The following is a 25,456-nucleotide window of genomic DNA, read 5'->3' as shown; positions in this document are numbered from 1 at the left end:
TTGCTCATTAAAAAGGAATTCGAGGCACGCCCGTGTCACCTCGCGACCCCACTGCACTCTATTGGGACGCATTCACACATTCTGGCGCATTGTTTGATATCTACTGTCTTAATGCTTTGATATCTGCTGTCTCAGTAGATTAGGGATGAAAACGTTCTTCCTTATGCGTTGTAAATAAATCGTAGTGCTTTCTTTTGCATTTTTTTCAATACGGTTTATATCTACTTTTGAGTGCGGGTGCCAAACGACGACAAATATTCCAGTAAGGCAACGGGCAGTCGTCAGGAGCCGCCACGATCGCTGAACAACCAGCGCCATCTAGCGGGCAGGCGGGGAACATATCGCAGGATTGCTCCGCCGTAGCAGACGGCATGGCAGCCTTGCGCGAGGCTGGTAGAATGGCGGTGGAAAGCGTGCCGATAGTTTTATCAGCGGCATTTCGCGATTTGGACGATTTGAATTCCTTCTTCCGAGGAGCGAACTTGAAAAAGGGCAAGCTCCGCGGAGACATTCCAGATCTCGGAATGCCTTCGAAACGCGAACACAGCCCGAAGCGGCGAGTAGCCGTCGCTGACGCCGTCGCTACGCCCCGCCCACAGCCGCGCGACTGCTTTCGGCTCTGTTGCTGTTCATTTCGATACCCGCTACTCGCTTTTTTCTGCTGTTTGTTTAGCAAATAGTTCATGTTCCGTCTAAGTGAGTGCTTGCAGATAATAGTACACCAACGAACATTTACCGCGTGTGCATGAAATTTCCCCAGGAGTGCGCCGATGAGGACGACTGTACTCATGCTGCTACATGTTTACATCGCTGCGTATGAACAGCTTGTACTGGTTTGCAAGACATAAAACGAAATATGCGCTTTAGTTCTATTAAATAATCTCTTCTCTTCTGTACCGGTTGTACCCGTGCCTGTTTACGCAGTGCGACAATCTGTGGGAAGCGCCGACACGATCGCTCGCCTGAGAAACACTTGACAGCCGGGTTGTTGACATCGCGTAGGACCGGCGCTTCTCGCTAATTTTCCCGGCTTCCTCCAACATGCCCCGCACTTTATTTTAAACTACTTTATCCAGAAGTATGTTTGGTGACCGTTCGCATTAACTGAAATGGCTTAACTTGATACCCACAAGCTAGCGACAGCGACGACTGCTGCTGGCCGTAAAGCACTGCTCGGCAGCCCGAGTCACACCACCGCTTCCCGTTCATCGTATGCGCGTCCTGCGATGTAAGCAATAGTTGATTTCATGTCACTCTTGTCAAAACTACACTCGTTGACCATTTGCATTCGCTAAAACTTGTGAATTCGTTCTTCGCAATCACCGATCCAACCCTGCGGGCTCGCTAGGCCCAGTCGTCGCTGAAGGGAACGGAGTCGTCGTCGACTGAAATTAATTTGGCAAGTGGTTATCGCTAGTGAGTGTCCATGTGTGCACATGTGAAATATAGGCGCTCGTTTCGCTTATTTCCAATCCGCATAATGTATAAGCGCGCACGTATTCGCACCGTCACCTCATCAGCGCGTTTTCGCTCAGCCGCCGAACTCCCGAGGGCATGAAAGCTGACCGTCCGCTGATCGGACTCGTCGGTGTCGTTTAGCCAAAAAACTTGTGCCACTACAATAATATTATAATGAACTAGATAGTTCACTATAATCATATGCTGCTGTTCACCGTGATAGTGCCGTTGTCGGACTAGCGTGACCGTAGTCGTCGTTGTACACTGAAAACGAGCTGAGAATTTCGAATGCGTTTGGAAAGTGCCGTGTAGCACCGCGGGAGTCCCTCGAGTTCGAATGCCATTCCAAGTCTCGACTGCCATTCGACTCAGATGTCATTCGAAAGTACCCGTGTAGCACAGGTATAATCAACGCGCCGCCGAAGAGCGTGGAGATCGAGGTAAGCTACGTCTGTTCATCGCTTGTATTTTTCTGGCTCGCATCTCTCATTGTTATTTCAGATTGACAACAGCAGGAGAATCATTCGTATTTGACCCGGGCATTCTTCGCAAAAAGAGTACGCAGACCAGCCGCAGCGATCAGATTGCATGCGGAGCTGACTGCCAATGTGTGCGACGGCGAGCGTATCCTGTCTCCGGTGCGCTGCTCGCCGCGAGAGGCGCCTCCGTCGGCGCAGGAGTTAGGTTCGCCCGTTGCCTATAGTCGAATGTTACTCAAGAACGTAAAGACTTTTTCCCGTCAAAGGACTCCCTTCCAGCCAGTGGCGTCGGCTGATTCTTGTGGGCCTGCTAGCCTGACAACGCAGGGAGCGGCGCCACAATGGAGAGAGGGGTCTATCCCAGACTATGGAGGGAGGGGACTACCACCTTTTATCTACCACTCCCTGCTTTGTCACACTAGGAGGGTCATGAGAATCAGCCGACGCCATTGGCTGGGGAGGGGGGTCTTTTGACGGGGAAAAACCCCTGTGTTCTTAAGTTGTATCCGAATATAGAGTTAAATCCCTTTATACCTGCCCCGCCGCGGTGGCTGAGTGGTTACAGCGCTCAGCTGCTGGCCCGAAAGACGCAGGTTCGATCCCTGCCGCGGCGGCTGAGTTTCGATGAAGGCGAAGCCCGTGTGCTGTGCGATGTCAGTGCACGTTAAAGAACCCCAGGTGGTCGAAATTTCCGGAGCCCTTCACTACGGCGTCCCTCATAGCCTGAGTTGCTTTGGGACGTTAAACCCTAATAAACCAAACCTTTATACTTGCTAGTGTTAAATCCCTTTGTACTTCCTAGTGCAAAATACCATATACCTGCTAGTGTAAATTACCTTATACCTGCTGGTGTGAAAATCCCTTTATACCTGCTAGTGTGCAATCTCTTTCTACCTGCTAGGGTAAAATACCTTTATACCAGCTAGTGTTAAATCACTTTGTGCCAGCTAGTGTAAAATCGCTTTATACCTGCTAGTGTGAAAATTCATTTATACCTGCTAGCGCAATACCTGTATACCTGCAAGTGTGAAATCTCTTTATACCTGCTAGCGTGAAATCACAGGGGTGGCAACTGAAACTGGATTAACAGGATTAACCATGACGGCTTAATGGGATTAAATGCGCGGTCATGAAAATCGATGGACACCGTTGGCTGGAGAGTATCTTTTGAGGTGTATCTACCACTTCGTTCATCAGCAGCATCCGGCCGTTGGCCTAATGTTCTGAGCTTGAGTATGTGGAAGGTACAGGTTTAAATACACAGGGCCCGCCGGGCTTCTAATACGTGCAGACTTCCTGCTTGCCTTGAGTTCGGCTTCACTGGGGCAGAATGCTTGGAAGGAAATGTATACTTAACAAAGCATAAAGCAGACGAAAGATACGTTTTCCACGGCGCTCTTTGGCCTGTTGCGTCACTGCAACCAAATGTTCATCGTGCTGTTGAAAATTTCTGCGGCGTTTAAAAACTCTGTGGATTGTCCAAGTTAACCTGCAGCACTCTTAACAATACGGCGCGCTTTATATCCATGAGCGTTGAAGTTCGAGCGAAAAAAAAAAACCTAATTACGTGGCCAACACCACTCTTAGGACATTACGAGCAAGATGACGTAGCGCTATAGGCAATTTGAACATCACGTTGATTGATTCCAGGAAGGCGGCATATTTAGGGGCCACTATTCGAGAGGGCGTTTGAGGAGGGGGTCTCATTTGAACCTTACATGTCTTGAACTTTTGGTGAAATGAGGCTAAGCATGCTTTTTCTATGTAAAATGTATGGTTTGGGGAGACACTTCCTCCTTAAAGGCCTTGGGTCGATGGTCCTGGTCTTCATGAGGGGTGGCTAGTCTAAGATGAATAATTGTTTTGTTCGTATTGAGAGGGCAGCTCAAAATATGAAATGAGATCGCGTTCCCGCATTTTATTTGTGACAATGGAGAGCGTTACTTAACGAGGCATTTCGTACCGGCTAGTTTGCTGCTTGCATCTACTGGTTAACTAACACAGGCTGTTCGCGCATTTGCGATCCCGGTGGCACACCAGAAGTTTGCCTATAGACGTGTATCTTCATTTGTGGTTCTCTTTGTCGTTATCTTGCATTTGATAATTAGGAGGTATTTTATGCTGCTTACATGTAGTATATACAGGGTGTGGCATTCTTATTGGAACTCATTCGTTTCTGTCCGTTATGCAGCGTAAGCGGATTTTTTGCTCACTCGGGCAACATACAGGTATTGCCCACTAGGCAACACAAAATGAGGCGCTCTACCTCCTGACTGGGTCTTGACCTCGCGTGGGTACAGCAGCAGGAGTGGTAATGACGTCTATGTAAGGCATACGCAAAATTTCAGCATATTTTGCACAACAGTGACAGGTCATTGATCGGCTGTGGTAAATAAATACAATTAACAGAAATGCTGTACACTGAATTGTACAGAAAGTTGTGTACAGAATGCAATAGAGTGCAACACAGCAGAGACTTATTCTTCTAACCATAAACATATCAGCATATTAAACAGAACAGGAAATAGCGTTACACACACAGAAAAGACAAACAGATGCGTTTGAAACTATAGTTTTTCAGTCTTATATCTTTCTCAGTCTTATATACCCCGTAAATGAGACTCTCGTTTACGGGCTAGTGGCTCTTACCGGTTGAGCTATGATACCAGCGTTATTATGAAGTTGAGAGTGTAGAAACAGCTTAGTCTACCTAACCATATGCCCCTGCAGAAATGTTTAATTACAAATACCATTTTATTGGCATGACAGTCTGTGTCAGTTATATTATTTCACTTTATTTTATGGTTAAAGGAGCGGTTACTAACTAGGTAATAACTAGCGACTATTGTTAGCAAAAAGGTAGCAAGGGCTACTTTTACTAACTATACCTTGAAGAGGGTAGTAAAGAGATGATAAAAAGTAGTAAAACGAAGTCACACTTAGTAACTGCGGCACTTAATACCTTCTTACTAACTTGTTTTTAAGAGTGTAGGCGTGAAACTATTTTTAGCAGCATCTATTGCATATGGATGAGCATTACACAACAACATGATTTGATAGTGTATTGATTTCGTTCCGTAGTTGGTACGACCACAACTGACGTCCGGCGCAAGCTAAGAAAGGTCTAAGGTTCGGCTGATGCCAAACACACTAGACGTTCGATTGCAATCATGCTAGACTGTAACGGGCAGCTTTAATCTGCAGGAAATCCAGGCGGTTAGCCAGAGCTTGAGAAAGGGGGCACCAGATTAGAGGTATGTACTAGTTTAGACCTAACGACTGTTTTGTAGGTAGTGATTTTAATGTTGGTACTAGAAGAACACAAAGGCCAATGGAGAAGACCTAATGTACAACTAGCCGACGACAATACGTTGTCGGTATGGACATCCTAGGATAAAGTAGAACAGCTTATATTGAGACACTGTCTACGGGCACTGACCGGCTAGCGTATGGCTTTATGCAACAGGCACTTTAAACGTCGAAAAGTCATTGAACATGCTCTGAGAAGAATTAATATCCATCAGCCGTTCACAGTTCCATAACCCATTCACAACGCCACAAAGTAACTTATCGAGGCCTCCTTTAATATTTAATATGCTAACGCATGTTCACATGTTATATAACACGCAATCGTCTACAAAAAGACTGTTGAGGATAACTAGGAAGGCGTTAAAAACGTAAACAAGAAGCTGTAGGGGTCCCAGCACGCTTCCATGAGTAAAAAGCCTGAGCAAACTAGAACATCCGAGGATTTAAATTTGTCTATTGCAGTGCATTGATATTTGTTGAACAAAAATTATATCTCCATGGCCTCCATTGGTAAAAAAAAGCTTTCTAAAATTTTTAACCGGTCTTGTTAAATTTAACACGCCAGTATTCCTCATTTGAGAAACTTCACGAATTAAAAAACAAACATCCCTGTATGCTGTCCTCGGTTTCAGTCACTTTTGGCTGTCTTCATTACCCACAACAGATAGCTTTCTTTCTTTCTTTCTTTCTTTCTTTCTTTCTTTCTTTCTTTCTTTCTTTCTTTCTTTCTTTCTTTCTTTCTTTCTTTCTTTCTTTCTTTCTTTCTTTCTTTCTTTCTTTCTTTCTTTCTTTCTTTCTTTGTTCCTTTCTTTGTTTCTTTGTTTCTTTGTTTCTTTCTTTCTTCCTTTCTTTCTTTCTTTCGTTATTTCTTTCTTTCTTTCCTTATTTCTTTCTTTCTTTTTTCTTTCTTGCTTTCTTTCCTTCTTTCTTTCTTTCATTCTCTGTTTCTTTCTTTCATTCTCTCTTTCTTTATTTCTCTCTTTTTCTCGTTCTTTCCTTCTTTCTTCCTTTGTTTTTCCTTTCTTTCTTCCTTTCTTTCGTTTCTTCTTTCTTTCTTTCTTTCTTTCTTTCTTTCTTCCTATCTTTCGTTCCTTCTTTCTTCTTTTCTTTTTCCTTTCTTTCTTCCTTTCTTTCTTTCTTCCTTTCCTTCTTTCTTCCTTTCTTTTTCCTTTCTTCCTTTCTTTCGTTCCTTCTTTCTTTCTTTCCTTCTTTCTTTCGTTCTTTCTTTCTTTCTTTCTTCCTTTCTGCGGGCCCTTCGCAGTGAAGAGGTGTTTTCCACGAGCGAAGATTTTCCGCTCCGCCTATTGATTTCCGGCCTTCTGGGTACACCGTTATAGTTTACCAACACTTCGCTTAAACCTACGACACACCTTTCTCACACCTGCTTCTGGCCAACTTTCTCCTACGAAACACAACAGCGGGGATTCCCGGATGTCGGCTAGACGCAGGGATTTTTTTCCTTTTCTCTTTCTTCACAAGGGAACCCCGGCAGTCAAGTTAAGCACCCATAAGCACGAATATTGTAGACCGTACGCAACCCTGGAATCCATGGAAATGCAGTGTAGCAGACATCTTAAGCTCCGCCGAGCTCTTTTTCCTGATTTAGCAACACGTAGTATAAGATAATGACGCAGATATATACGAGCGCACGTCGCAAGGCTACGTCATTGTGGGACCCTTCGTACGTCGATGTCAAGGTCTTTGTTATTTCTACGGCAGTTATACAGCTTTACGACCGCGATTAGCGGCCATACATGAAGGACGAAAGAGCAGTGTTTTCTTCTGTCTATGGATGCGCATAGCGCCAAACTGTCGTCAACACTTTCTGCTCTTTGTTTTTACAATGTACATGTGGATCTTTAAAAACTAGATCCAAGCACACTATCTGACTTTGACTGTCCCATTTACAGAGCAAGCAATACGTAAAAGATTCCTTAGTTTTGCCGTTCAGCTCCAATTTCCTAAGAATGTAAAATAATCGCAAAAACTGTTTTTTTTTTCAATAACCATTTAATATAGGAAGTGTCCCATGTTGTTTATGGCGAGAGCTGTCTATAGACTTGGTTAAATTAATTCTTTAATCAATTCCTTAAACGTAAATGAAGAAAAAAGGTAGGCACAGAAGGAACAAAGACTCACAGACACACACACACGCGCAAACTAAGACTGGCAGTCTATACCTCAATGCTGTAAAACGCGTATAAATTTTTTCCGGCACCTCCAACATGGAGTGATGTGTAAGCAAAGTGATGTTCTGTGCGTTTCACTACTGCAGGAATGTGTAGGCTTGAATGACTTGAGCGTATCCTTTGAGTAAAGCCTCTTTGCTGATTAACAAAGGTTAGCAACATTAGGTCGTTAAATTTAGCACAGAATCTGTAAGTTTTAGAAAACAAGAAAACAATTAAAAGGAGCATTTCCCAATGCGGTGTGTAACTTTTCCTTTGAAAATATTGCACCAAGGTTGATGACAAAACGTTAGATAATTCTCCCTTGTTTACTAAAAAAAACATGCACATTTATGCAATATGCTGACTTGGTCAAGTCGAATGAAAGCACGCTATTGTTTACTAAAATTCGGCGCAACTTAGCTGAAACAGCCTGCACACCATACCATTACACTTTTCTGTAGGGCTAGGATTCAGTCATTCTGAAAGGATGGTTGCATCCATGGCATATAAAACTAAAGGTGGCAGGTTATAACGTTGACAGAAGCAAGATAGAGCATGTTGGGCTGGGTTTGTTAGAAACCGGATGCTGATATAGTGTCGAATCAGTTGCTTTGTTCAAACATGGTCTGTAGACGAAAAGAGAAATAAAATACATTTAAACTCCGCAATGCCCTGCGTGGCATGCACGTGCATGGTGTATATTGTGATCTCCCTCTCCCCTGTTGAGGCTTCCAGCCCGAGTGAAGCCTTTACATTCTCCACATTTACCCCCCCCCCCCCCCCTCCGGAATGGTGCATTGTGGACGATACAGACTGCAGAAACGTCAATAGGTACTGTTAACACGGTCGTCCTCGGAAAAATATATCGAATGCTTACAGTACTACACAAATCGCCTTCTCAACCTTTATCTCTAACCAGACGCAAACTCTTCGAGATGCAGAAGTCCTGCTGTAACGTGACTCACTGTAAAAGGTAGCCCTTCTGCCGACTAAAATAACCTAGAATTTCAACGGGTTCACTGCTACGGCAGGGGGCGTTAGGAGGATTCTAAATCTTACCATTGATTTACTTTCTGTACTTACGTGTGTGTGGGCAGTTTTGCCCTCTTTAGACTTTCCAAGTGTGTAATTTTAGTTGTGATGTAATAATATTTCTTATAATACGGCACATTTTTAAGTTTCTGCTACCTGTCACCATTATCATCATCATCATCATTCTTACTACGTCCACTGCAGGGCAGATGCCTTTTCTATATATCCCTCCTGTTAACCCTGTCCTCTGACAGCTGCGGCCAACTAACCCTCCTAACCTCGTCAAGTCACCGAACTTCAGTGGTTTCCATGCTGTAACCAAAAATTTCACCATTTAGGCCACAGAATCTCTGTTCGACGCCCCTTTTCTCTGGAAACTTGAAAACTGCGCCAATTTGCAAATAAAAATGAGACAATTTCTGCTTCTAAAGTTGCACGAAACTCCGTAAAAATTTCCTTTTTGACATAATACACCCTTCTCAAATTCCATAAGAGAGGAACAATTCCCGAAATGATGCACGTTAAAGAACCCCAGGTGGTCGAAATTTCCGGAGCCCTCCACTACGGCGTCTCTCATAGCCTTAGTCGCTTTGGGACGTTAAACCCCATAAACCAACCAACCAACCAATTCCCGAAATGAAACATAATTTCTTGACTTTCTGCCGTCCCCTGCTACGCTTACCTGCTATCGGAATCCAGTCCGTTATCCAAAGGCACCATCAATTAACTTGCCCTGCCCAAGACCATTTGTTCTTGATTTCGAATAAGATATATATAACTCGCGTCTATTGTCTAACTCACTCTGCCTTCTTCCTATCTCTAAACGTCTTGCTTATAAATTTCCTTTAAATACCCCGCTGCGTTGTCTGCTCCTTACAAACATCATGCCTCTTCGTTATCCTCTAACATTCTACCCTACAAGATAAGACAGCTATCTCTTACAAAATTCTTTTTTAGACAGTCTATACAAATTGTCCATAGACTTTGGATTTTTCTATAGACAAATCCTAGGGAACTGTCTGAAGGCAATAAAAATGCTATAGACAGTCTATAGACAATCTATAGAATTATGGCATACAATTTCAGTACACTTTTGTCTGTAGACAGTCTATAGACTGTGAGTAGACAAAAATAAATATCTCTAGGAAGCCAATAGAGTCTAATTCTACAGACTGTCTGTAGGCGATTTTTATAAGGGATACAACTTGCTGAAATATGTAGGTACCAGTAGCGGCTAAACTTTGGAAGTTGCAAAGTTTTACATGTTTGACAGTCCTGGGCATTACAGGACCAATGACTCCAATACATCAACTCTCTATAGACTCTATATATATATACTCTCTATACTCTATAACTCTCTATAGACTCCCTATAGGCAAATCCTAGAGAACAGTTTATAGGCAATACAAATGTTATAGACAGTCTATAGACAATATATAGAATTATGGCCATACAATTTTAGTAGACTTCTGTCTGTAGACAGTCTGTAGACTGTGAGTAGACAAAAAGAAATATCTCTAGGAAGGCAATACAGTCTAAGTCTATAGACTGTCTATAGGCAATTTTTATAAGGGATACTACACCTGGCTGAGATGTGTAAATGCCAGTAACGGCTACACTTTGCAAGTCGAAAAGTTTTACATGTTTGAGAGTCCTGGGCATTACAGGACGAATGACTCACATTCATCAAGGGCATTTTTAAAGAAGGAAGAGTGTTGAATTTTTTTTTCTCAAATTCAGGAAGAAAGCGCCCGTCTTTTTCCAATTTCACAACATGAGACAAGAGTTGCACGTCTCGCGTCGCAGCTTGCGCGGGCAGGACACCTTGGAACGTCCTGTTTGCCCATCACTTCCGGCGCGGATTCTGCGAGCATCCGTCGCTATCCGCGAGATATACTACAGGGCAGGAAACACGGCACGCTTCTGCCGAGGAGCATCCGTTAACCTTCCACTTTGTTTCTAGTTTTTTTTTTCGCTTTAAGGTAAAATAATGCGAAGGAACACCCCTCCTACCTGCTTGTTCGTCCTGTTTGAGTTCTGACAATCCTTTCCTTTCGGCTTTGCCTCTCGCGAAGACTGCTGCGTACCGAATAACCGCTCGAGATATAGTTTCCGCCTTTCTTCTAGCGCAGGGATGTATACGCGGCGAGCTGTTAGCTGCTGCGGGCTTATGTCACCGGCTGCGGAAGAGCCTTGGGGAGATATAGCCGAGACGCCAAACAGCCAACTATAAAGCTTGCAACGTTGCCAAGAAAAGCGTCATCCGTTTCCTTTGGCGTTAACGCGCTAAGCCTATCGCAGCGAAGCTGGGCTTTGTCTTCTGCAAAGGCAGAACTTTCGTTTACTATAGGTGCAGGGTTTATAATGAAGAAGCTTGTTATGCGCAAAAAATCATGCGGCGAGAAAATAAAATTCATTGGGCACTTTGGCTCTCTAAAGTGCTGCAAGGCGAAAGCCTTTCCTGGCGCACTTGTATTGACTGCGAGACTATTTGTGCTGTACTAGTGCTTTATTTGATTACACACTTTGACTACACATTACAACTACACACTTTGACTGCCGACTTTGACTGCTTCTTTAGCACGACTCTCTCTCTGCTTCGATGAGTTCGATTGTACCCATGGCTCTGTTCGCAGTAATGAGGTATGTTATGTGGTCACCCACGGACGCCTTACGCCTCCTGTCGGAGCGGACGATAACTATTTTATTAGTTGTCGTGTGCTCCAAAAGGGGGCCTCAGGCATCCGCGAGTGACCTCATTACTTCGAATCGGCGCACGCTGACGTCATAGCCATTTCGACCAACCGAAAAGCGTGACAGCTCTGCTGACAACCTTCTATCGACAACGATGAGGCATTAAAGGCTTTCGCCTTAAAAACGCACAGGTATGGGACAGGCGCTGATTGAGGAGTATTTGAAGCTTGCCTGTATCGATCTGGCACCGCGTTCTAATCACAAATAGACCACTCTCACCAGAAACGGAGCTTTTATAAGCTCGAAAAGGCCAGAAAATGAAGTGCAGATGGTGGCGCTATTGTCGGACGATTTTGTAACTAAATTGCGGGCGTCGACGCCGATATCCGACACCAACATTCAATTCAAAATTATGGCAACCAGTTCGCCCTGGTGTTGACGTGAAGAGTTTGAATTATGCGGCGGGAAAATTTTTAAATTCAATTTTCTGAACCACAAATGCATCTTTTGCTGCCAGACGAGTATCGATATACGCAGAAAGAACCACATCAATCATTTTTTTAACTGAGGAGAAGAATTGGATGCAGTTCTACGCAGTGTCCCTTTAATGTGTTGCGAATTTGCGTAGTCTGTCCCTAAGACGACTTCAGGGCATCGAATAAGGCTTGAGCTTCTGAAGACACTATATTTTGCTTGGTGCGATGCGAAATGAAGCGAAATTGGCGCCTTGATACGGCGGATAGGTTAATAAGTACAATCGCCGGTCAACACCGAAGTGCCGGTCATGAAATGTGCCCATTTCAGACAATATGTCCCGGAGATAAAAGTTAATTTCGTCCAGCTGGTTCATTCGCTCTGTTCGTATCTTTGTTCTTTCATCCCGACCTTTGAGCGCTGCTCAGTTTCTTCTTAATGAACCAGCTAGTCCAGACGAAATTTTGCTCGGGAACTTCTCTTTCTACACTGGACACTTTCTTTTACCGGCAGTCCAGCGTCGAACCCGCCATTGCACATGTTGGCCTCGACCAAAAACTAGTTCCTTCAAAAGTTTAAACCTTATTTGGTGCCCTTCAGCCGTGTTCGGGACATGTTATGTGAATTCGCAAGATCATATGTGGGAGGGTACGTGGTTCGATCCCCAATGCATGCACTCGCACTTGAAAATAACTCCTGCTACACCTACAAGCCCACGTATGAACAACTTTTGAATACTTTGCTTCAAGGCTGACTCAAGAAGCCGTGTTTAATTGCTCACAGCCATCCGAGTAAGGAATCCCACCGGTGCACAGAGAAGGCGTTTTTCTGTGTTCGCTCGATCTATTAGAAGAACGCGAGGGTCGTAAAGGATGATACGGGGTGTAATTTCAACCGCGACATCCTCGATAGCGTTGAAATTAAAGACCTCCTGTGGGCTCTGCGACTTCAGGGAAAGTTAAAGAATTTCCAGGTGGTCGAAATTCATCTTGAGCTTTCCATTACGGCGTGTGTCATAGCACATGCATTGTGCCGCTTTGGGACGACGAACCCAGCATACTATCGTGGGCGAATATCTCGGAGACACTACAAATTCTAACCAAATAAAATTTATTTGGACGGCACGAAAAACACCGCCAGTTTTCGTTTTCTTTTTTTTTTACTGTCAGCTGGAGCTGTAGTTCCTTGACTAATTCTTGTGGGATAATATTAGAAGTTTGGAATGATACGGGCGCACCATATGATCTGTTCTTGGCAATAGAGATGTCGCTCGTTTCAAGCTTTATGCTTATCGCCTTAGAGTTAGTTGCAATGAATTCGAACAGGAGTTGACGTGTATCGGTAGGATACTGCGTTCTGATCGCAAACCACAAACGGTGCCTTTATAAGTTAGAAAGACCAAAAAGCAAATTGCAGGTGGCGCCATCGGCGGTCAATTTCGCAAGTAAAATGCATGCGTCGACACCGATTTTAGTCTCGGATCCCGGAGGCTACGCTACGCTGCCATTCACTTCAAAACAGAGGCAACCCGGGCCCTTTTCGGTAAGCACGTCACGAGTTTGAATCGCCTGGCGGGAAAATTTCAATTCCGATCTTTTCTCTGGTAATTGCGTGTTTTGCTGCTAGACAAACGTCAACATAGCCAAAAAAAAGTCAGATAATCAATTTTTAACGAGAACAGTGACTTGATGTTCTTTTCTCAGCGTTCCTTTAAGTCTGCTTTGGTGCGAGCACGGCACATGTCTGCTAAAGTTCTTTTTCATTATCAGTTTAAACTTCTGCCGTCAAGTTTATTGTCTTCCTACGGAAAACCATTCGCGCCACTGCACGTGGTAGCGTCATCATCATCAGCCAGACTATGCCCACTGCAGGGTAAATACTTCTCCGACCTCTCTAAAGTTAATAAAATGCGGTAACAATATGTCTTTTTGTAGGGCAGTACTTTGTATATCCAGAACCCTTTCGTTTTTTTATGTGTGACACGGTATAAAAGAACGATGCAGCAGCTCAGAAAGAACAGGACACAGTGCAGGGAATGGCCAGCAAAAATAACATTGCATGCCAGTGAAAAACACGACGAAAAAGTTTCTGTCGTCACAAAAGACTTTCTGTCTAGTTTTTGACCAAGAACTTTTAGTAACAACATATTTTTGTGCAATTACTACAAAAGTACAATAGAAAGATACTCTAAAACAACAGAAAACTCCGTCGTTACGACATAACAAAATATGTCGTAATTTTGACATGGTTTTGTAGTTTCTTACGGCTGGTAATATGTAGAAAATGATTCATGTAGCGTCCCTCATAGCCTGAGTTGCTTTGGGTCATCAAACACCCATAAACAGATATATATATATATATATATATATATATATATATATATATATATATATATATATATATATATATATATGTATGAAAGAAGCCAACGGCCACAGAAACCAAACCAAAGGGCACAGCGGATTTTTTAATTAATTTATTTATTTTGTGGTGTTGATCAATTTAGAATATTACTTCATATGTTATCGCTTAAAAAGCAGAAGAAAAAACAACCACTGCCGCCGGTGGGATCCGTATATATATATATATATATATATATATATATATATATATATATATATATATATATATATATGGTATATATATATATATATATATATATATATATATATATATATATATATATATATCCTGTAAACCATATGCAATGACTGCGCTATTTATTCTCCTTAGTCTCAAACCTGAGCAAAACAACCGGAGTTATAGAGAATCTTTTGCCAAACAACAAATCTATCATCGCCGCCGTGAAAGCGTGTAATTAGCCCTGATAAAAATCATTTTTCCCCTCAATGTTGTGAAAGAAAGAATAGGTACAAAAATGGAATCAGACAGATGGCGTGTAGCCCTGACAGGAGACTACGCTGAAAAACAAAATCAGTCATTTCGCTCCACAAGATGGCATTTTCCCCACGTACACCAAGCGATCGAGTCACGTACTTCTTAGTGAGATGCGTGGTAGGGGAACCGTAAACTTGGCAGCCATTAGCGTTCTACGCATACTCAAGGTTGCGCAAAACACGCCTTAATACAGTCGGAGGAGCGATCTTACGTCCAGCTTGATTTATCCGCTGCCATTTCAAATTACATCAGGGTCTCGGCCTCTGCTAAACAACTCACTGCCACGCCTCAAGTTTGCGCTGGGAAAAAAAGAACCGCTTACGAGATCAACTGTATCTCATCTGTATGTTAATCAGTTATATTAAGGTAATTACTTTGCGTAACAGAGCAGACCGGGTGTCTGCGCTCCTTCTGCGCAACAGATACGTGAGTGGGCTTACCCGTAATGAAGACAGCTTTCTTCACCACGTCCTTGCTGCGTCCATTCTTGCTCTTCTTGGTGCCGTTTTTGGTAGGCGAGGACTTTGTGCTGCTCTCCTCTGCAACCATGGCTACACCGTTACTCGAAAGTTCCGTTACGGTGTTGGTAGTCATGAAATTTGTACTTGCAGGCGCTGATGGAAGAGTTCACAAGGCAAGCATTTGGCGTCGAAATGTCCTGCTTAGGGTGTAGCACGTTATTGCTTGGTTCGCGTACTTCACCTAGTGCACCCGCGAAAACAGAATTTTCGTTTCAAGCGACGTGGCTGGCTAACTAGACGACATGGGATGGAATAGTCCCTCGTTGTTTCCGGAGGCTCGGCAGCTTGGCATCCGGGCGGCGCCTTCGACGTGTTGTGCCAAATAACGAGGCTGCATCTACGTCGCAGATTAGGCAAAGGAAGTCTAGCAGCGTTCAAGATATGTCTGCAGCGAATACAAGCTTACGTCTAGTGTCGAGCCGCGGTTCTTCGACAGGAACAATGCGCAGTTGCTCGCTGAACGCCACCTTCTGCAGGGAAACGTTTAACAGCTTGACTAGAACCGCAGGTTCTTCATGCAAAAACCAAAGCTTCGATCTTCTGACGCTCTTCTCCAGTCTTGCAGATGTTGCAAACTCGCGAAGTCGTTCGGAGCTTGTTCGTCCCTTTTTAAAGACGCCGCGAGGTAGATGGCTGACTATGACACTCTAGGTGTTTCTTCGTGGAGTTGAGACACCTGATTCCAAAAATCACTGGCTTCTTCTTCCGTCTTCCCCTGATCGTCTCATCGGAAGAAGACTGCAGACTTCTTCAGTCGGAAACTCCAGGGACGGGTTACTCAACACCAGCTTTGTCCCAGACTTCTCCGAGGTGCACGAACCTCTCCGAGCGTTGCAGGAGGCCGGAAGGGAACTGGCGTGCAGTTGCAGGTCTCTTTCAGGGGTTGTCAGCGACGGGTTCGGTTCAAGGAATGTTCCAGCAGGAGAGTTCCAACAGTGTCCAAACCGGCAATGACGTCTTCTAGTGTCCAAGGTTGCAGGAAGCCCATCGACTGCGCGTTGCAGGTCTGATTCAGTCTCCTGTCAGCCGGTGGAGGTCTGGGCGCTCACGCCGTCACTTCAAATCACACGCCTGAGGAACGTCTCGCCCAACTCGCCAAGGTCTTCTGCGACGACCTCTCTTCGTCTCGTCGCCTGGTTGGCTGGCAGCGGTGGTCGTCCTCACATACTCCTCCACTCCTCCGGTCTCTCCGGACGGGAGTCAACCGGAGAGGGCAGGCCGCCGACTTCCTTTTCCCCTTCGGATCGCGGACGGCCGGGCCTTTCCCCTCGGTCGGCGTGCGCCTCTGTTCGCCGGTGTCTTTTTGTCTTGCTCTTATTTTCTTTAAACCATCAAGCGGCGTTTTTCACGCTCGCACCAAGAAACGGAGAAAAGAAGAGAAAAAGTACAGAACTCCAGAAAGCAACGAAACGTTAGCTGAACGCTCCCAAGGAACTGCCCACCCCCCTGAAAGGGTATCGGGTGCCAAATGATGACGCTGCTGTGTTCTTTCTTTGGGTCGTGACTAGGGGGAGCAATGCCGCCGCTTTGTTCCTTATCGGAGTTCTTTTTTGTTGCCAAAGTTTGGCTTCTCGAACAGCAACGTACACACTGGCCTTGCCTTGCTTCTTTGTTTGAAGAAGTTGCGTGGTTTCGCAACGGCTAAGTCTACAACACTGCACGCACACTGTACAATGAAGGAGGTTATTCGAAAGGCGGTCTTCTTTCATACCTTTTCGCAGCCTCTTTTACCTCCGTGGGCGAACGTTTCTGTGAGAAAGGTTTGATGGTTCCGCATACACTCCGCTGGTCCTAAATGGCGTTCCGGAGGGTAGCTTCTCCGTTCCTTGATCGTCGCTTCTTCGCTGCTATGCTTTTCTTTCGAGAAGGCAGTGCTTTCATACCTTGCGAAGGCCTGGATGCCAGCGACGCGGCCAACCGTGTCGGTTTCCGTGAGTTGACCATTTGAAGGACGATCGTGGCGGGCCACGAACGTTTGAAAGTCGCGTGTGGCCGGCTGCTCTGATGCCTCGCATTCTAGAGGCGAGCGTTATCGCGCATCTAATCTGGTGATAGCATTGTATACAGATACAGCGGAGCCCAATCAAAACACCTCAGCGCATAGCCGTACCGGGACACAATGCGCTCGAACCTGTGGATCTATTGTTATTCGGGTGTCTCTACGTGTTATGGACGGAGGCAGGTGATATGTTATCTCGGGCATCCGATGCATCTGCGTTGTCAGCTCAGATAAAAAGTTGGGTATGTGGGAGTCAGAAAAGCCTTGAAAGAGATCTTTCGATCATTACATGGATAAATCAAACAATCTATTAGTCATGTCAATTAATTCATTCGCCACAACAAAGTGCAGCCAATGCATTTATTTACTATCGGAACAGTTGACCCCAAAAGTCGGGACTCCGCCATCAACGGACATCGGGGTCCTTTTTTAGGTGGCGCAAACGTGACAACCTGCACAAGCACCGTTATCATAAACAAGAGCGTCGCCCCGCACTCGGTGCTTCTTTAGATTAATTAAGAATAATGGGGTGCGAAGCAAAGTATATGCCACACTGAGTAGTAAAAATGGCAGTAAAAAGGCGCCTAATTCTAAAAGTTAAAACGTTAATTGTTAAAATTAGTATATCAGCTTACCACTTCAAACGATTGACCGGTTTTTTGGCGTCCGCCAACACTAGTAATACTATGCTGAATACTGTACTTATACCTCAAAAAAACCTATTTTTGCAAATTACATAGTTTTTCTTGAAACACCTCGTACAGCTTGATTGGTTGTCCTGTACGTAAAGGCGGATGAGGTTAGGAAGTTTGCGGGATAAAGCAGCCGCAGCTTGCACAGGACAAGGTTAATTAGAGAGATTTGAAGGAGGCATTTTTCCTGATTATGAGGATGAAGTGTAAATGGGAAGAGCTAGCAGAGGCGTTTAACCAATATTTCATCCCCCGATAATAACAAAGTTCGACAAACATGTCATATGATGCTCGCATCAGGCAAAGTAGCGATTCTATGTATATAAGTCGAACTACATCTTCTGAAGTATTCACTGCATTCATGAACATGAAGAACAGCAGACGCCACGATGCGGATGATTTGCAGATACGGCCTGTGAAGCATGTGTTAGATATTCTAGCCCCAATTTTAGCACATATAAATAATTTAAGCTTTGAATACGGAGTGTTCCCACGACGCATGCAAATTGCTAAAGTGACAGCTTAAACTTGTATAAGAAAGGTGATAAGCTTTGCGTTTCAAATTATAGGCCAGTTTCCGTGCTGCCAAGCTTTTCCAAAGGACTGGAAAAAATTATCCACACGCGAATATAATGCTTTTGTGACAAGCACCAAATAATATCAGATTCACAGTTTGGTTTTATAAAGCATAAATCTACCGAGACAGCATTACTAAGCCAAAAAGAGTATATCTTACAGCGTTTCGAGGAAAAGAAACTTGTCCGTGGTGTTTTTGTAGATTTTTTGCAGGCTTTCGACGACATCAGTCTTAATATACTTTTGGCAAAAGGACTGCGGCATCAGAGGCCGTGTTCATACGCTTCTTGCGTCATATCTTGCACACCGCTTTCAGTTTGTTAGTATCAATAGCTGTCGATCCTCAGTAAAAAGAAAGTAACTGCTGGCGTACCTCAGGGAAGTATCCTTGGAGCGCTTCTTTTTAACTTGCATATAAATGATATCGTTAATCAATGCCTGCTTGCGAAGTGTGTTATGTATGCAGATGACGTCTCACTGTTCTTCACATCAAGCGCATGTGAAGATGTGATAAACGAGGCAAAGAGGACACTAAGTACACTCCATTAATGGTCTCTTAATAATAAGTTGAAAATTAATGTAACTAAAACTAAGCCTATTTTATTCAAACCTAAAAACAATCATGTTAACGCTGTCATCAGTAAGCTTTCCCGTGTCACAGGTATCGTTAACCGGCATCGTCACTTACTTTCATGCAAAGTTAAACTTCTCCTTTATAATTCGCTCTTTATGTCACAAGTAAACTAAGCGCACTTAGTTTGGGGAACAACTACAGGTACCAATACAAATAACATTTACGTTTTACAGAAGAAGGGTCTACGTGCAATACTAAACGTCGGTTCTGATATAAACACATGCGATTTATTCCCACTGTTCAATGCCATAAAAGTGTCTGAGATGTGTAATGTTAGGCTAGCTTAAAGATATAAGGACATAAAACAAAATGTGAATTACTTGCGTGACACAGCACACATTTCCCTAAATGTACAAGTTTACCCTAGCACACACAGCGAACTGTGGGATATTCCAACATACCGCACAATATATTGCACATATAGTCTAGCAAACACGTTGCCCCGTCTTTTAAATAAGTTTCATGCTGCAAAAGTTTATCGATCACGAGCATGCCGCAAAGATATACAGGATGTATGCGCTACTTTTGAGATTTCACCATGCTTTCACTGCTTCTTTATCTCTTTCGTTCCATAAAGGGTTGACCTGATTTGAATAACCAAATTCCTTTTTTTCTATGAAGTGTTTCCTCATTGTTTTCCTTATTGTTTTTTCTAATGATGTGCCATCCGTTTCTGACAACCATTGTTTGCAGTTTGCGATATTACTTGTGTACGTAATTTGCATGTTGCCTGCTGGCCTGCAATGTAGGGGCCGTGAGGCATGTCAAGCCACAATTTCTGGCTTTTTTTCCCTCGACGCTCACCATGTGTACATGGAAAAATAAAAAATTGAAATAAATAAATAAATTGATAAGTGGTATGAGGACTTCACCGAATTACTTAACCATTCACAGAATTACTTAGTCTTCCCTGAAACACTCGGTACCCCAAGCTCGTACAGCTTGACGTACCGTGCTTTTTCGCTTTTCTCAGCTTTTTCACGGCTTCTTCCTTTTTTGTAAGGAAGGAAGAAAAGAATCAAGTATTATTATTACATTGTTATTTTATTTGCGCATGTGTGTGACGCGTGTCTCTGTGTCAGCGCTCATTATTTTTAATTAAGCAGCATCTGTTCATTAACATCTGCCGTTTAGTATATTCGAAGCCACATTGACAGCGGTTGCTAAGCTATTAACCATGCACACCACCTCTCGACAAGCGAGCAAGATTAGTCTGCGGAAAATAGGCGCCGCTCTGTCAGCACTGGTGTCATTTTTAGCTCCACTGAAGGGCCCGCGCTACTGACGTCCTTCTTTCTGTATTATGGATTTTTGTAGACTTTCGTGTTGAAATTCAGAGAAATACATCTCTATATAATTTTGCTGAAAGTAAGAGTAAATTGCTTTTATTCGAAAGGGCTCACGAAAACCAATATGCTCACAGCGTTCTACCACCAAAAACCGCTTTTTTTTTTCGCCACAAAAGTCAAGAATTCATTATCTCTAGCAATCAAATCAGCCTGTTCGCAGCACGCATTGCACACATTACTAAAAAAAAACCACCTCTTATCAACTCATTCAACCTGAAGCTATACCTAAGGTTGCCTTACTTTAATTTTCGCGTTCCCAATGCAACAGTAAACAGTCAATTTTTTTCCTCATCTCGAAAATTTTTATTTGTCGCCTCTACCGTTTTTGTAATCGCTGCATCTTTGCATAGCCCATCTGTATTTGATGTCTTTTTTTTCTTCTCTGATGCATTTATGTTTTTGCTGTTTTATATAATTCTGTTTCGTGTTTGAAAAATTGTGCCACAGCGAACTATTGTATAAGTTATTCATTGTAGCATATTTTACTGGTGGGTTTCAATTTTATCTATATTTTTTCCAGCTCCTCTGCCGAACTTGTGTACTTACACTCATGTATTTATGACGGGAGGTCCCCCAGACAGTTTTGCTTCGGGACTTCCTACTGTATTAGCTTGTTTATGCATTTCTGTTTGATTGTTTTTCGTTTTAGTAAACCTTCTACACTTCTAATGCATACGCGTGCTCATCGAGAAAGTAGGAAAAACTGAGATAGCATGCGTGAGAGTCCCTGTACACTCCCCAATTAAAAACAAACAAAAAAACTAAACTTATCGGCCACTGACTCTCAACCCTGGATGTATTACGCGTTCGCGTCATTAGTCATGAATAATACTGCGGTATCGATTGCATCAGAGTAGGATCGGCATCCATTTATTGTTATTTTTATCTCTTTATCGCAAGCAAGCATAACTGCGCGTTTTGTGACTTCTTACTGCGAATACAAACAAACTGTCTATACGCTTCTTTTCTCTGTAGGCTGTAAAGAAATTTTGTCGAGTCCTTCGGTAGCTGTCTCCGTATCATGATTGAGTCAAATACCACTTATAAGCACGCGCTTATATGAAAACAAAAAAGAAACGCTCTAATAAAGTGTGGTAGCAACGCCTAATTTCAACCCATTTCACCCAAAAAGGCTACAGCTATATAGTAAATGACTGCTACATACATGCTTCCAGCTTTTCAACTTTTCAGTGCTTCTTTTCCGACTAAGAGTTTTGGCCATCACCGTGGTTCGCGGTCATCCGGCAAGCGTTCTGATAGAATATTGATCTAGCTCGTTTCCAATTGAACGAAATAATAGGAGCCTAAATATTTGAAATAAGAGAGCTGATATAGCTTCAACAATTTGTTGCGAAAATGCGTGTTATTGTCAATCGCGACTGCATCGACATCGAAGGAAAATACTTTTTGTAAAACTTTTCAACGCCGTGACTCTCTGGTCGTGATTTCTTACTTGAGCATTTATTTTCATTTAAAGCATCTGCGAGATGATTTTATAAGGCGCCAAAAAAGGTCGTAAATGAAATTCAAGTGTCCCCGATCAACTTTGATAGCTGCGCCCAGATATTCAGCAAAATAAAAATTGAAGGATACACTAAAGCTCCACCTTAAGGGTGTGATGTGATTGTGTAATGGGTTAACTGCCACATATGCAGACGGTCATTCTCTGTTCTAGATTCACAGATCCGTGGGAGTCCTGAGACCTTTGTTTACGCAGCGGTGTAGCAGTTAAGTGATGCGCCACTGTCCTGCGATGGCAGGTGCTCCCAGCGGTGAGCCTAACCTAACCTAACCTAACCTAACCTAACCTAACCTAACCTAAAACGCATCACATGCCGTTCATTGCTCTACGTGAAATCATTCATTCCTCGCACTATAATAGATTGGAATAACTTGCCATCACACATAGCTATTGAGGTTAACCCACAATCGTTTCAGCATTCGCTAAAGCAAACCACGGACTAACAGATTTGGTATTTTTGTTGTATTATGTGCATTTACTGAGTATTTTATCCTGCGTTGTTTGTTGTTATTATTTGTGTACATTACTAGTTTTAATTCATTATTACGTGTATTTTGTTCAAATTCCTGTGCCATATTTTTATGATTGTATCGCCCCCCCCCTATGTAATACCCTCGCACGAGGGCCCTTAGGGGTATTGTAAATAAATAAATAAATAACCTAACCTAACCTAACCTACTAACTATCCAGAGGGTAGGCTGTCATGACGTCTCAAGGTCACGCGACCTAGGTGTCCCACCTGCCTCCTAGGTTGCTCTCTGGGGACCACCTGCCAGAGCCATGCTCGTGATTTTTCGCCTCGTGTCGTCCGATTAGAACGTTGCGTACCTGTACAAAGGTTTCTTTAAGTTTTGCTGGTTGTTGATCGCTGGATTTGTGTTCATAGTGGCAACGTGACTGTGAACCACATTGAACCGAAACTGCACAGGCTTTTTCAGAGCCGATTCACTACAGCCATCGATTGCACGCGCTACTATACCGGCCGTCATTTGTGAGTCAAGTGTTCTTGAACGAGTACATTCTGGACGCGTCAGTTGCAGCAGCATTCGTGCTCAATGATTTCACGCGCAAAACGACCTTGCCCCAGGGACAATGACGACAACGTCCCCAATTGTTTGCTATTGCGGCAGTGAAGTACTCTTGCACGAATACGAAACAGCGGCTGGCGCCCACAAGAGACGGAACTACACTCGTCACGCCCCAGTGCTCAGCGTGATTGCAGTGGTGATCGTTGCGACTACGGTTGCACGCCTATATTGCAGGTCTAGAGGGCCGTCTTCCTACAAGGCCACCGCGCGTGTTTTGAGCGTTTCACGGTGGTTAAAACTAAACCAAGAAGAGGATACAACAGAGGGGCCTCAAGCGTATACATACCGCGTAGTACGTGACGTTGTAGACCTTATCTGTGGCGGACGCGGTCGTGAGTGCTGTCAGCGGGTTCTGTATATAACTCAAGAACGAAACGGACGATGCCTCTCAAAGGTGGCCTAATTTCCAGCCAATGGCGTGGGCTTATTTTCATGATGGCGCCGTTACTCCGTGTTTAACCCTATATCACGATAGCGTGACAGGGGATTAACCTAACGCGACTTGGGATTAGATATGAATTAACCACGAAGTCATAACAATTGGTCGACGCCACTGACTGGAGAGCCTCCTTTGAGGAGCATTATATGCTTCAGTCTTTATTGTAGCTGCATATGGTATACCTGGATGCGTGAAATGCCGTATAGCTAGGTACACGTACGTATGGTTATTACATGCTATTTATTTCCCGTGTAATAAGGAAAATAAACGGGAAAACAGAACAGGGTGGATAGACAACAATGTAGACTAAAGGAATGGAATAAACAACAACAAATCTAGTGTATGTGTATATGTTTTTTTTTTGCTGTTCCCTCCCCTTGGTCTGCCTTGTTTAATCCTCTTGTAGAAAGGAAGATGAGTAAAAAGGCAGAACAGGGCACATGAATGAGCAATGCTCACATACGGTATTCCTTTTTGTTGATTTCTTCTTGTAACAAGAAGAATAACAATAAGGTAGAACAATGTGAATAAACTAAGGACACTAAATATGCTCAAATACGTTACTTCTTGTTATTTATTTTCAAGTTGTTATGACTTGTTGTGTATTCTCTCTTCTTTCGCGATTATATGTGCATGCATCCCCAATTCGATAGCTTTGTATATAGAGTGATCTATGCACTCATTGCACTGTTCGTTTTTATCATTGTCACAAGGCTGAACGCAACTTTTTAAATTGTTCCTTTTGGTAGCTTGCGTATGCTTCCGCTTAGGTGTCTTTGATCTGGCACCGTCATTTTGAAATTGTGTAATGTAATCACTGACAGGAAGTCCCGTTACAGCCCTCAGCTCTTTATTGTAACACGTACGTGCGACATTTATTTTTGCACAAATTAGCAGCAATGTTATTATTATCATCGTCAGGAAAGTATACATTACTAATATTTTTGTTCAGGCTGAAAAGACTGAAGAGACATTTACTTAAAGTCAAATGAGGGAGAGGGTTGCTTATTATCCGGTAAGCCTGGAGTAGAGGTGCGCATAATTAACCAGGCTTAAAGAAAAGTATACTAGAGTGAGCGTTTGAGACTTGTGCAGAGAGCCCCCCCTTTTTTTGTTGGAGTATTTCATTTATTGTGACGGCATATAGGCGAAGCTTTCGAACTCCGTTTCATACTGAGCGTGCAACGCTGTGAAAAGTACCGAAGTAGTCCGCATGAAGGGAGGCTTGTTGCTCTGCGCTTGTTCTGTTATCTAGAGGTCTAAGGCATGCGAAAGTCATAGGGAATCATTAGCAATGAGACCGCATTTATTCAAGCGCATTTCAAATGTGTCATATACTACATATGTCATACAAATAAATGCACAAATATACAACATACAAATGTACAATATACAAATGTGTCATATAGCACAAGGAATTCTCAGTACTTTTTGATCGACGATGTAGGCAGCGCAAGCAACAAATTTGGTTTTAAGAAAAGTCCCCTAACTGCCACACTTCTGGGCGCACGTCTCTAACGCGCCTAAGGACAATAGAGTAAGGTGGGGGTGAAAGAGGAAAGAGAGAAAGAGGAACGCCCTACAGCTCTGACAGCATTGCACGCTGTGTATGAAACGGAGTTATGTCACGTCGGGATTACCGAAGAGTACGAGCATTTCTTTGCGCAGTAGCAGGTCCATTCCAAAGAACAAACGTCGACTTATTGTCATGACGTCGTTGACAACATTTGTCATGGTTGCTAGCAGGTCCATCCTAGCAGGTTCAAAGAGGTTTACAGTGAGGCTGTGACGTTTCTACACTAGGTCTACGCCACTGGCTCGAAGGCTTCTTTTTAAGGCACATTTGACATTTAATTCTTGAGCACTATCTGGCAATAAATGTGTTCTTGCACTGTCACGATATGCAGAGAGCAAAATGCAGATAAAGCTATATTGAGTCAAAGGGTCCTCGAAGAGTCAATGCAGAAATGAATGCGGGAATGTGTTCTGCATGATATGATATGGGTATGCCTTGCCAAAACGTCGTCAAGAATAGGCTGAAGGGTGCACTAGCCGAGCTTCGATCTGTCTGTTATCATCTAAGGGCTCAATAATCTGGCTTGCAGACGCGCCGACTCTGAC

At 43.5% G+C, this 25,456-nt stretch overlaps 1 protein-coding gene across 1 annotated transcript in view; it reads right to left on the bottom strand.

Annotated features, from left to right (window-relative positions):
• Window positions 1–16,738, bottom strand: part of LOC149347517 (17-beta-hydroxysteroid dehydrogenase type 6-like) — a 34,543-nt gene extending 17,805 nt beyond the window's left edge. Inside the window, exon 1 of the mRNA XM_089587163.1 lies at window positions 14,956–16,738. Within this exon, the coding sequence (XP_089443289.1) occupies window positions 14,956–15,109 (154 nt within the window). The 5' untranslated portion in view covers window positions 15,110–16,738. The remainder of the gene's footprint in view (window positions 1–14,955) is intronic.
• Window positions 16,739–25,456: the final 8,718 nt, after the last annotated feature.

This window comes from Amblyomma mixtum, chromosome 4 (genome assembly GCF_055824585.1).
Source record: "Amblyomma mixtum isolate Tamu chromosome 4, ASM5582458v1, whole genome shotgun sequence".
In the NCBI taxonomy this organism is placed as follows: domain Eukaryota; kingdom Metazoa; phylum Arthropoda; class Arachnida; order Ixodida; family Ixodidae; genus Amblyomma; species Amblyomma mixtum.
Note: the sequence above shows the minus strand (reverse complement) of the source record. Positions and strands in the feature narration are given on the sequence as shown.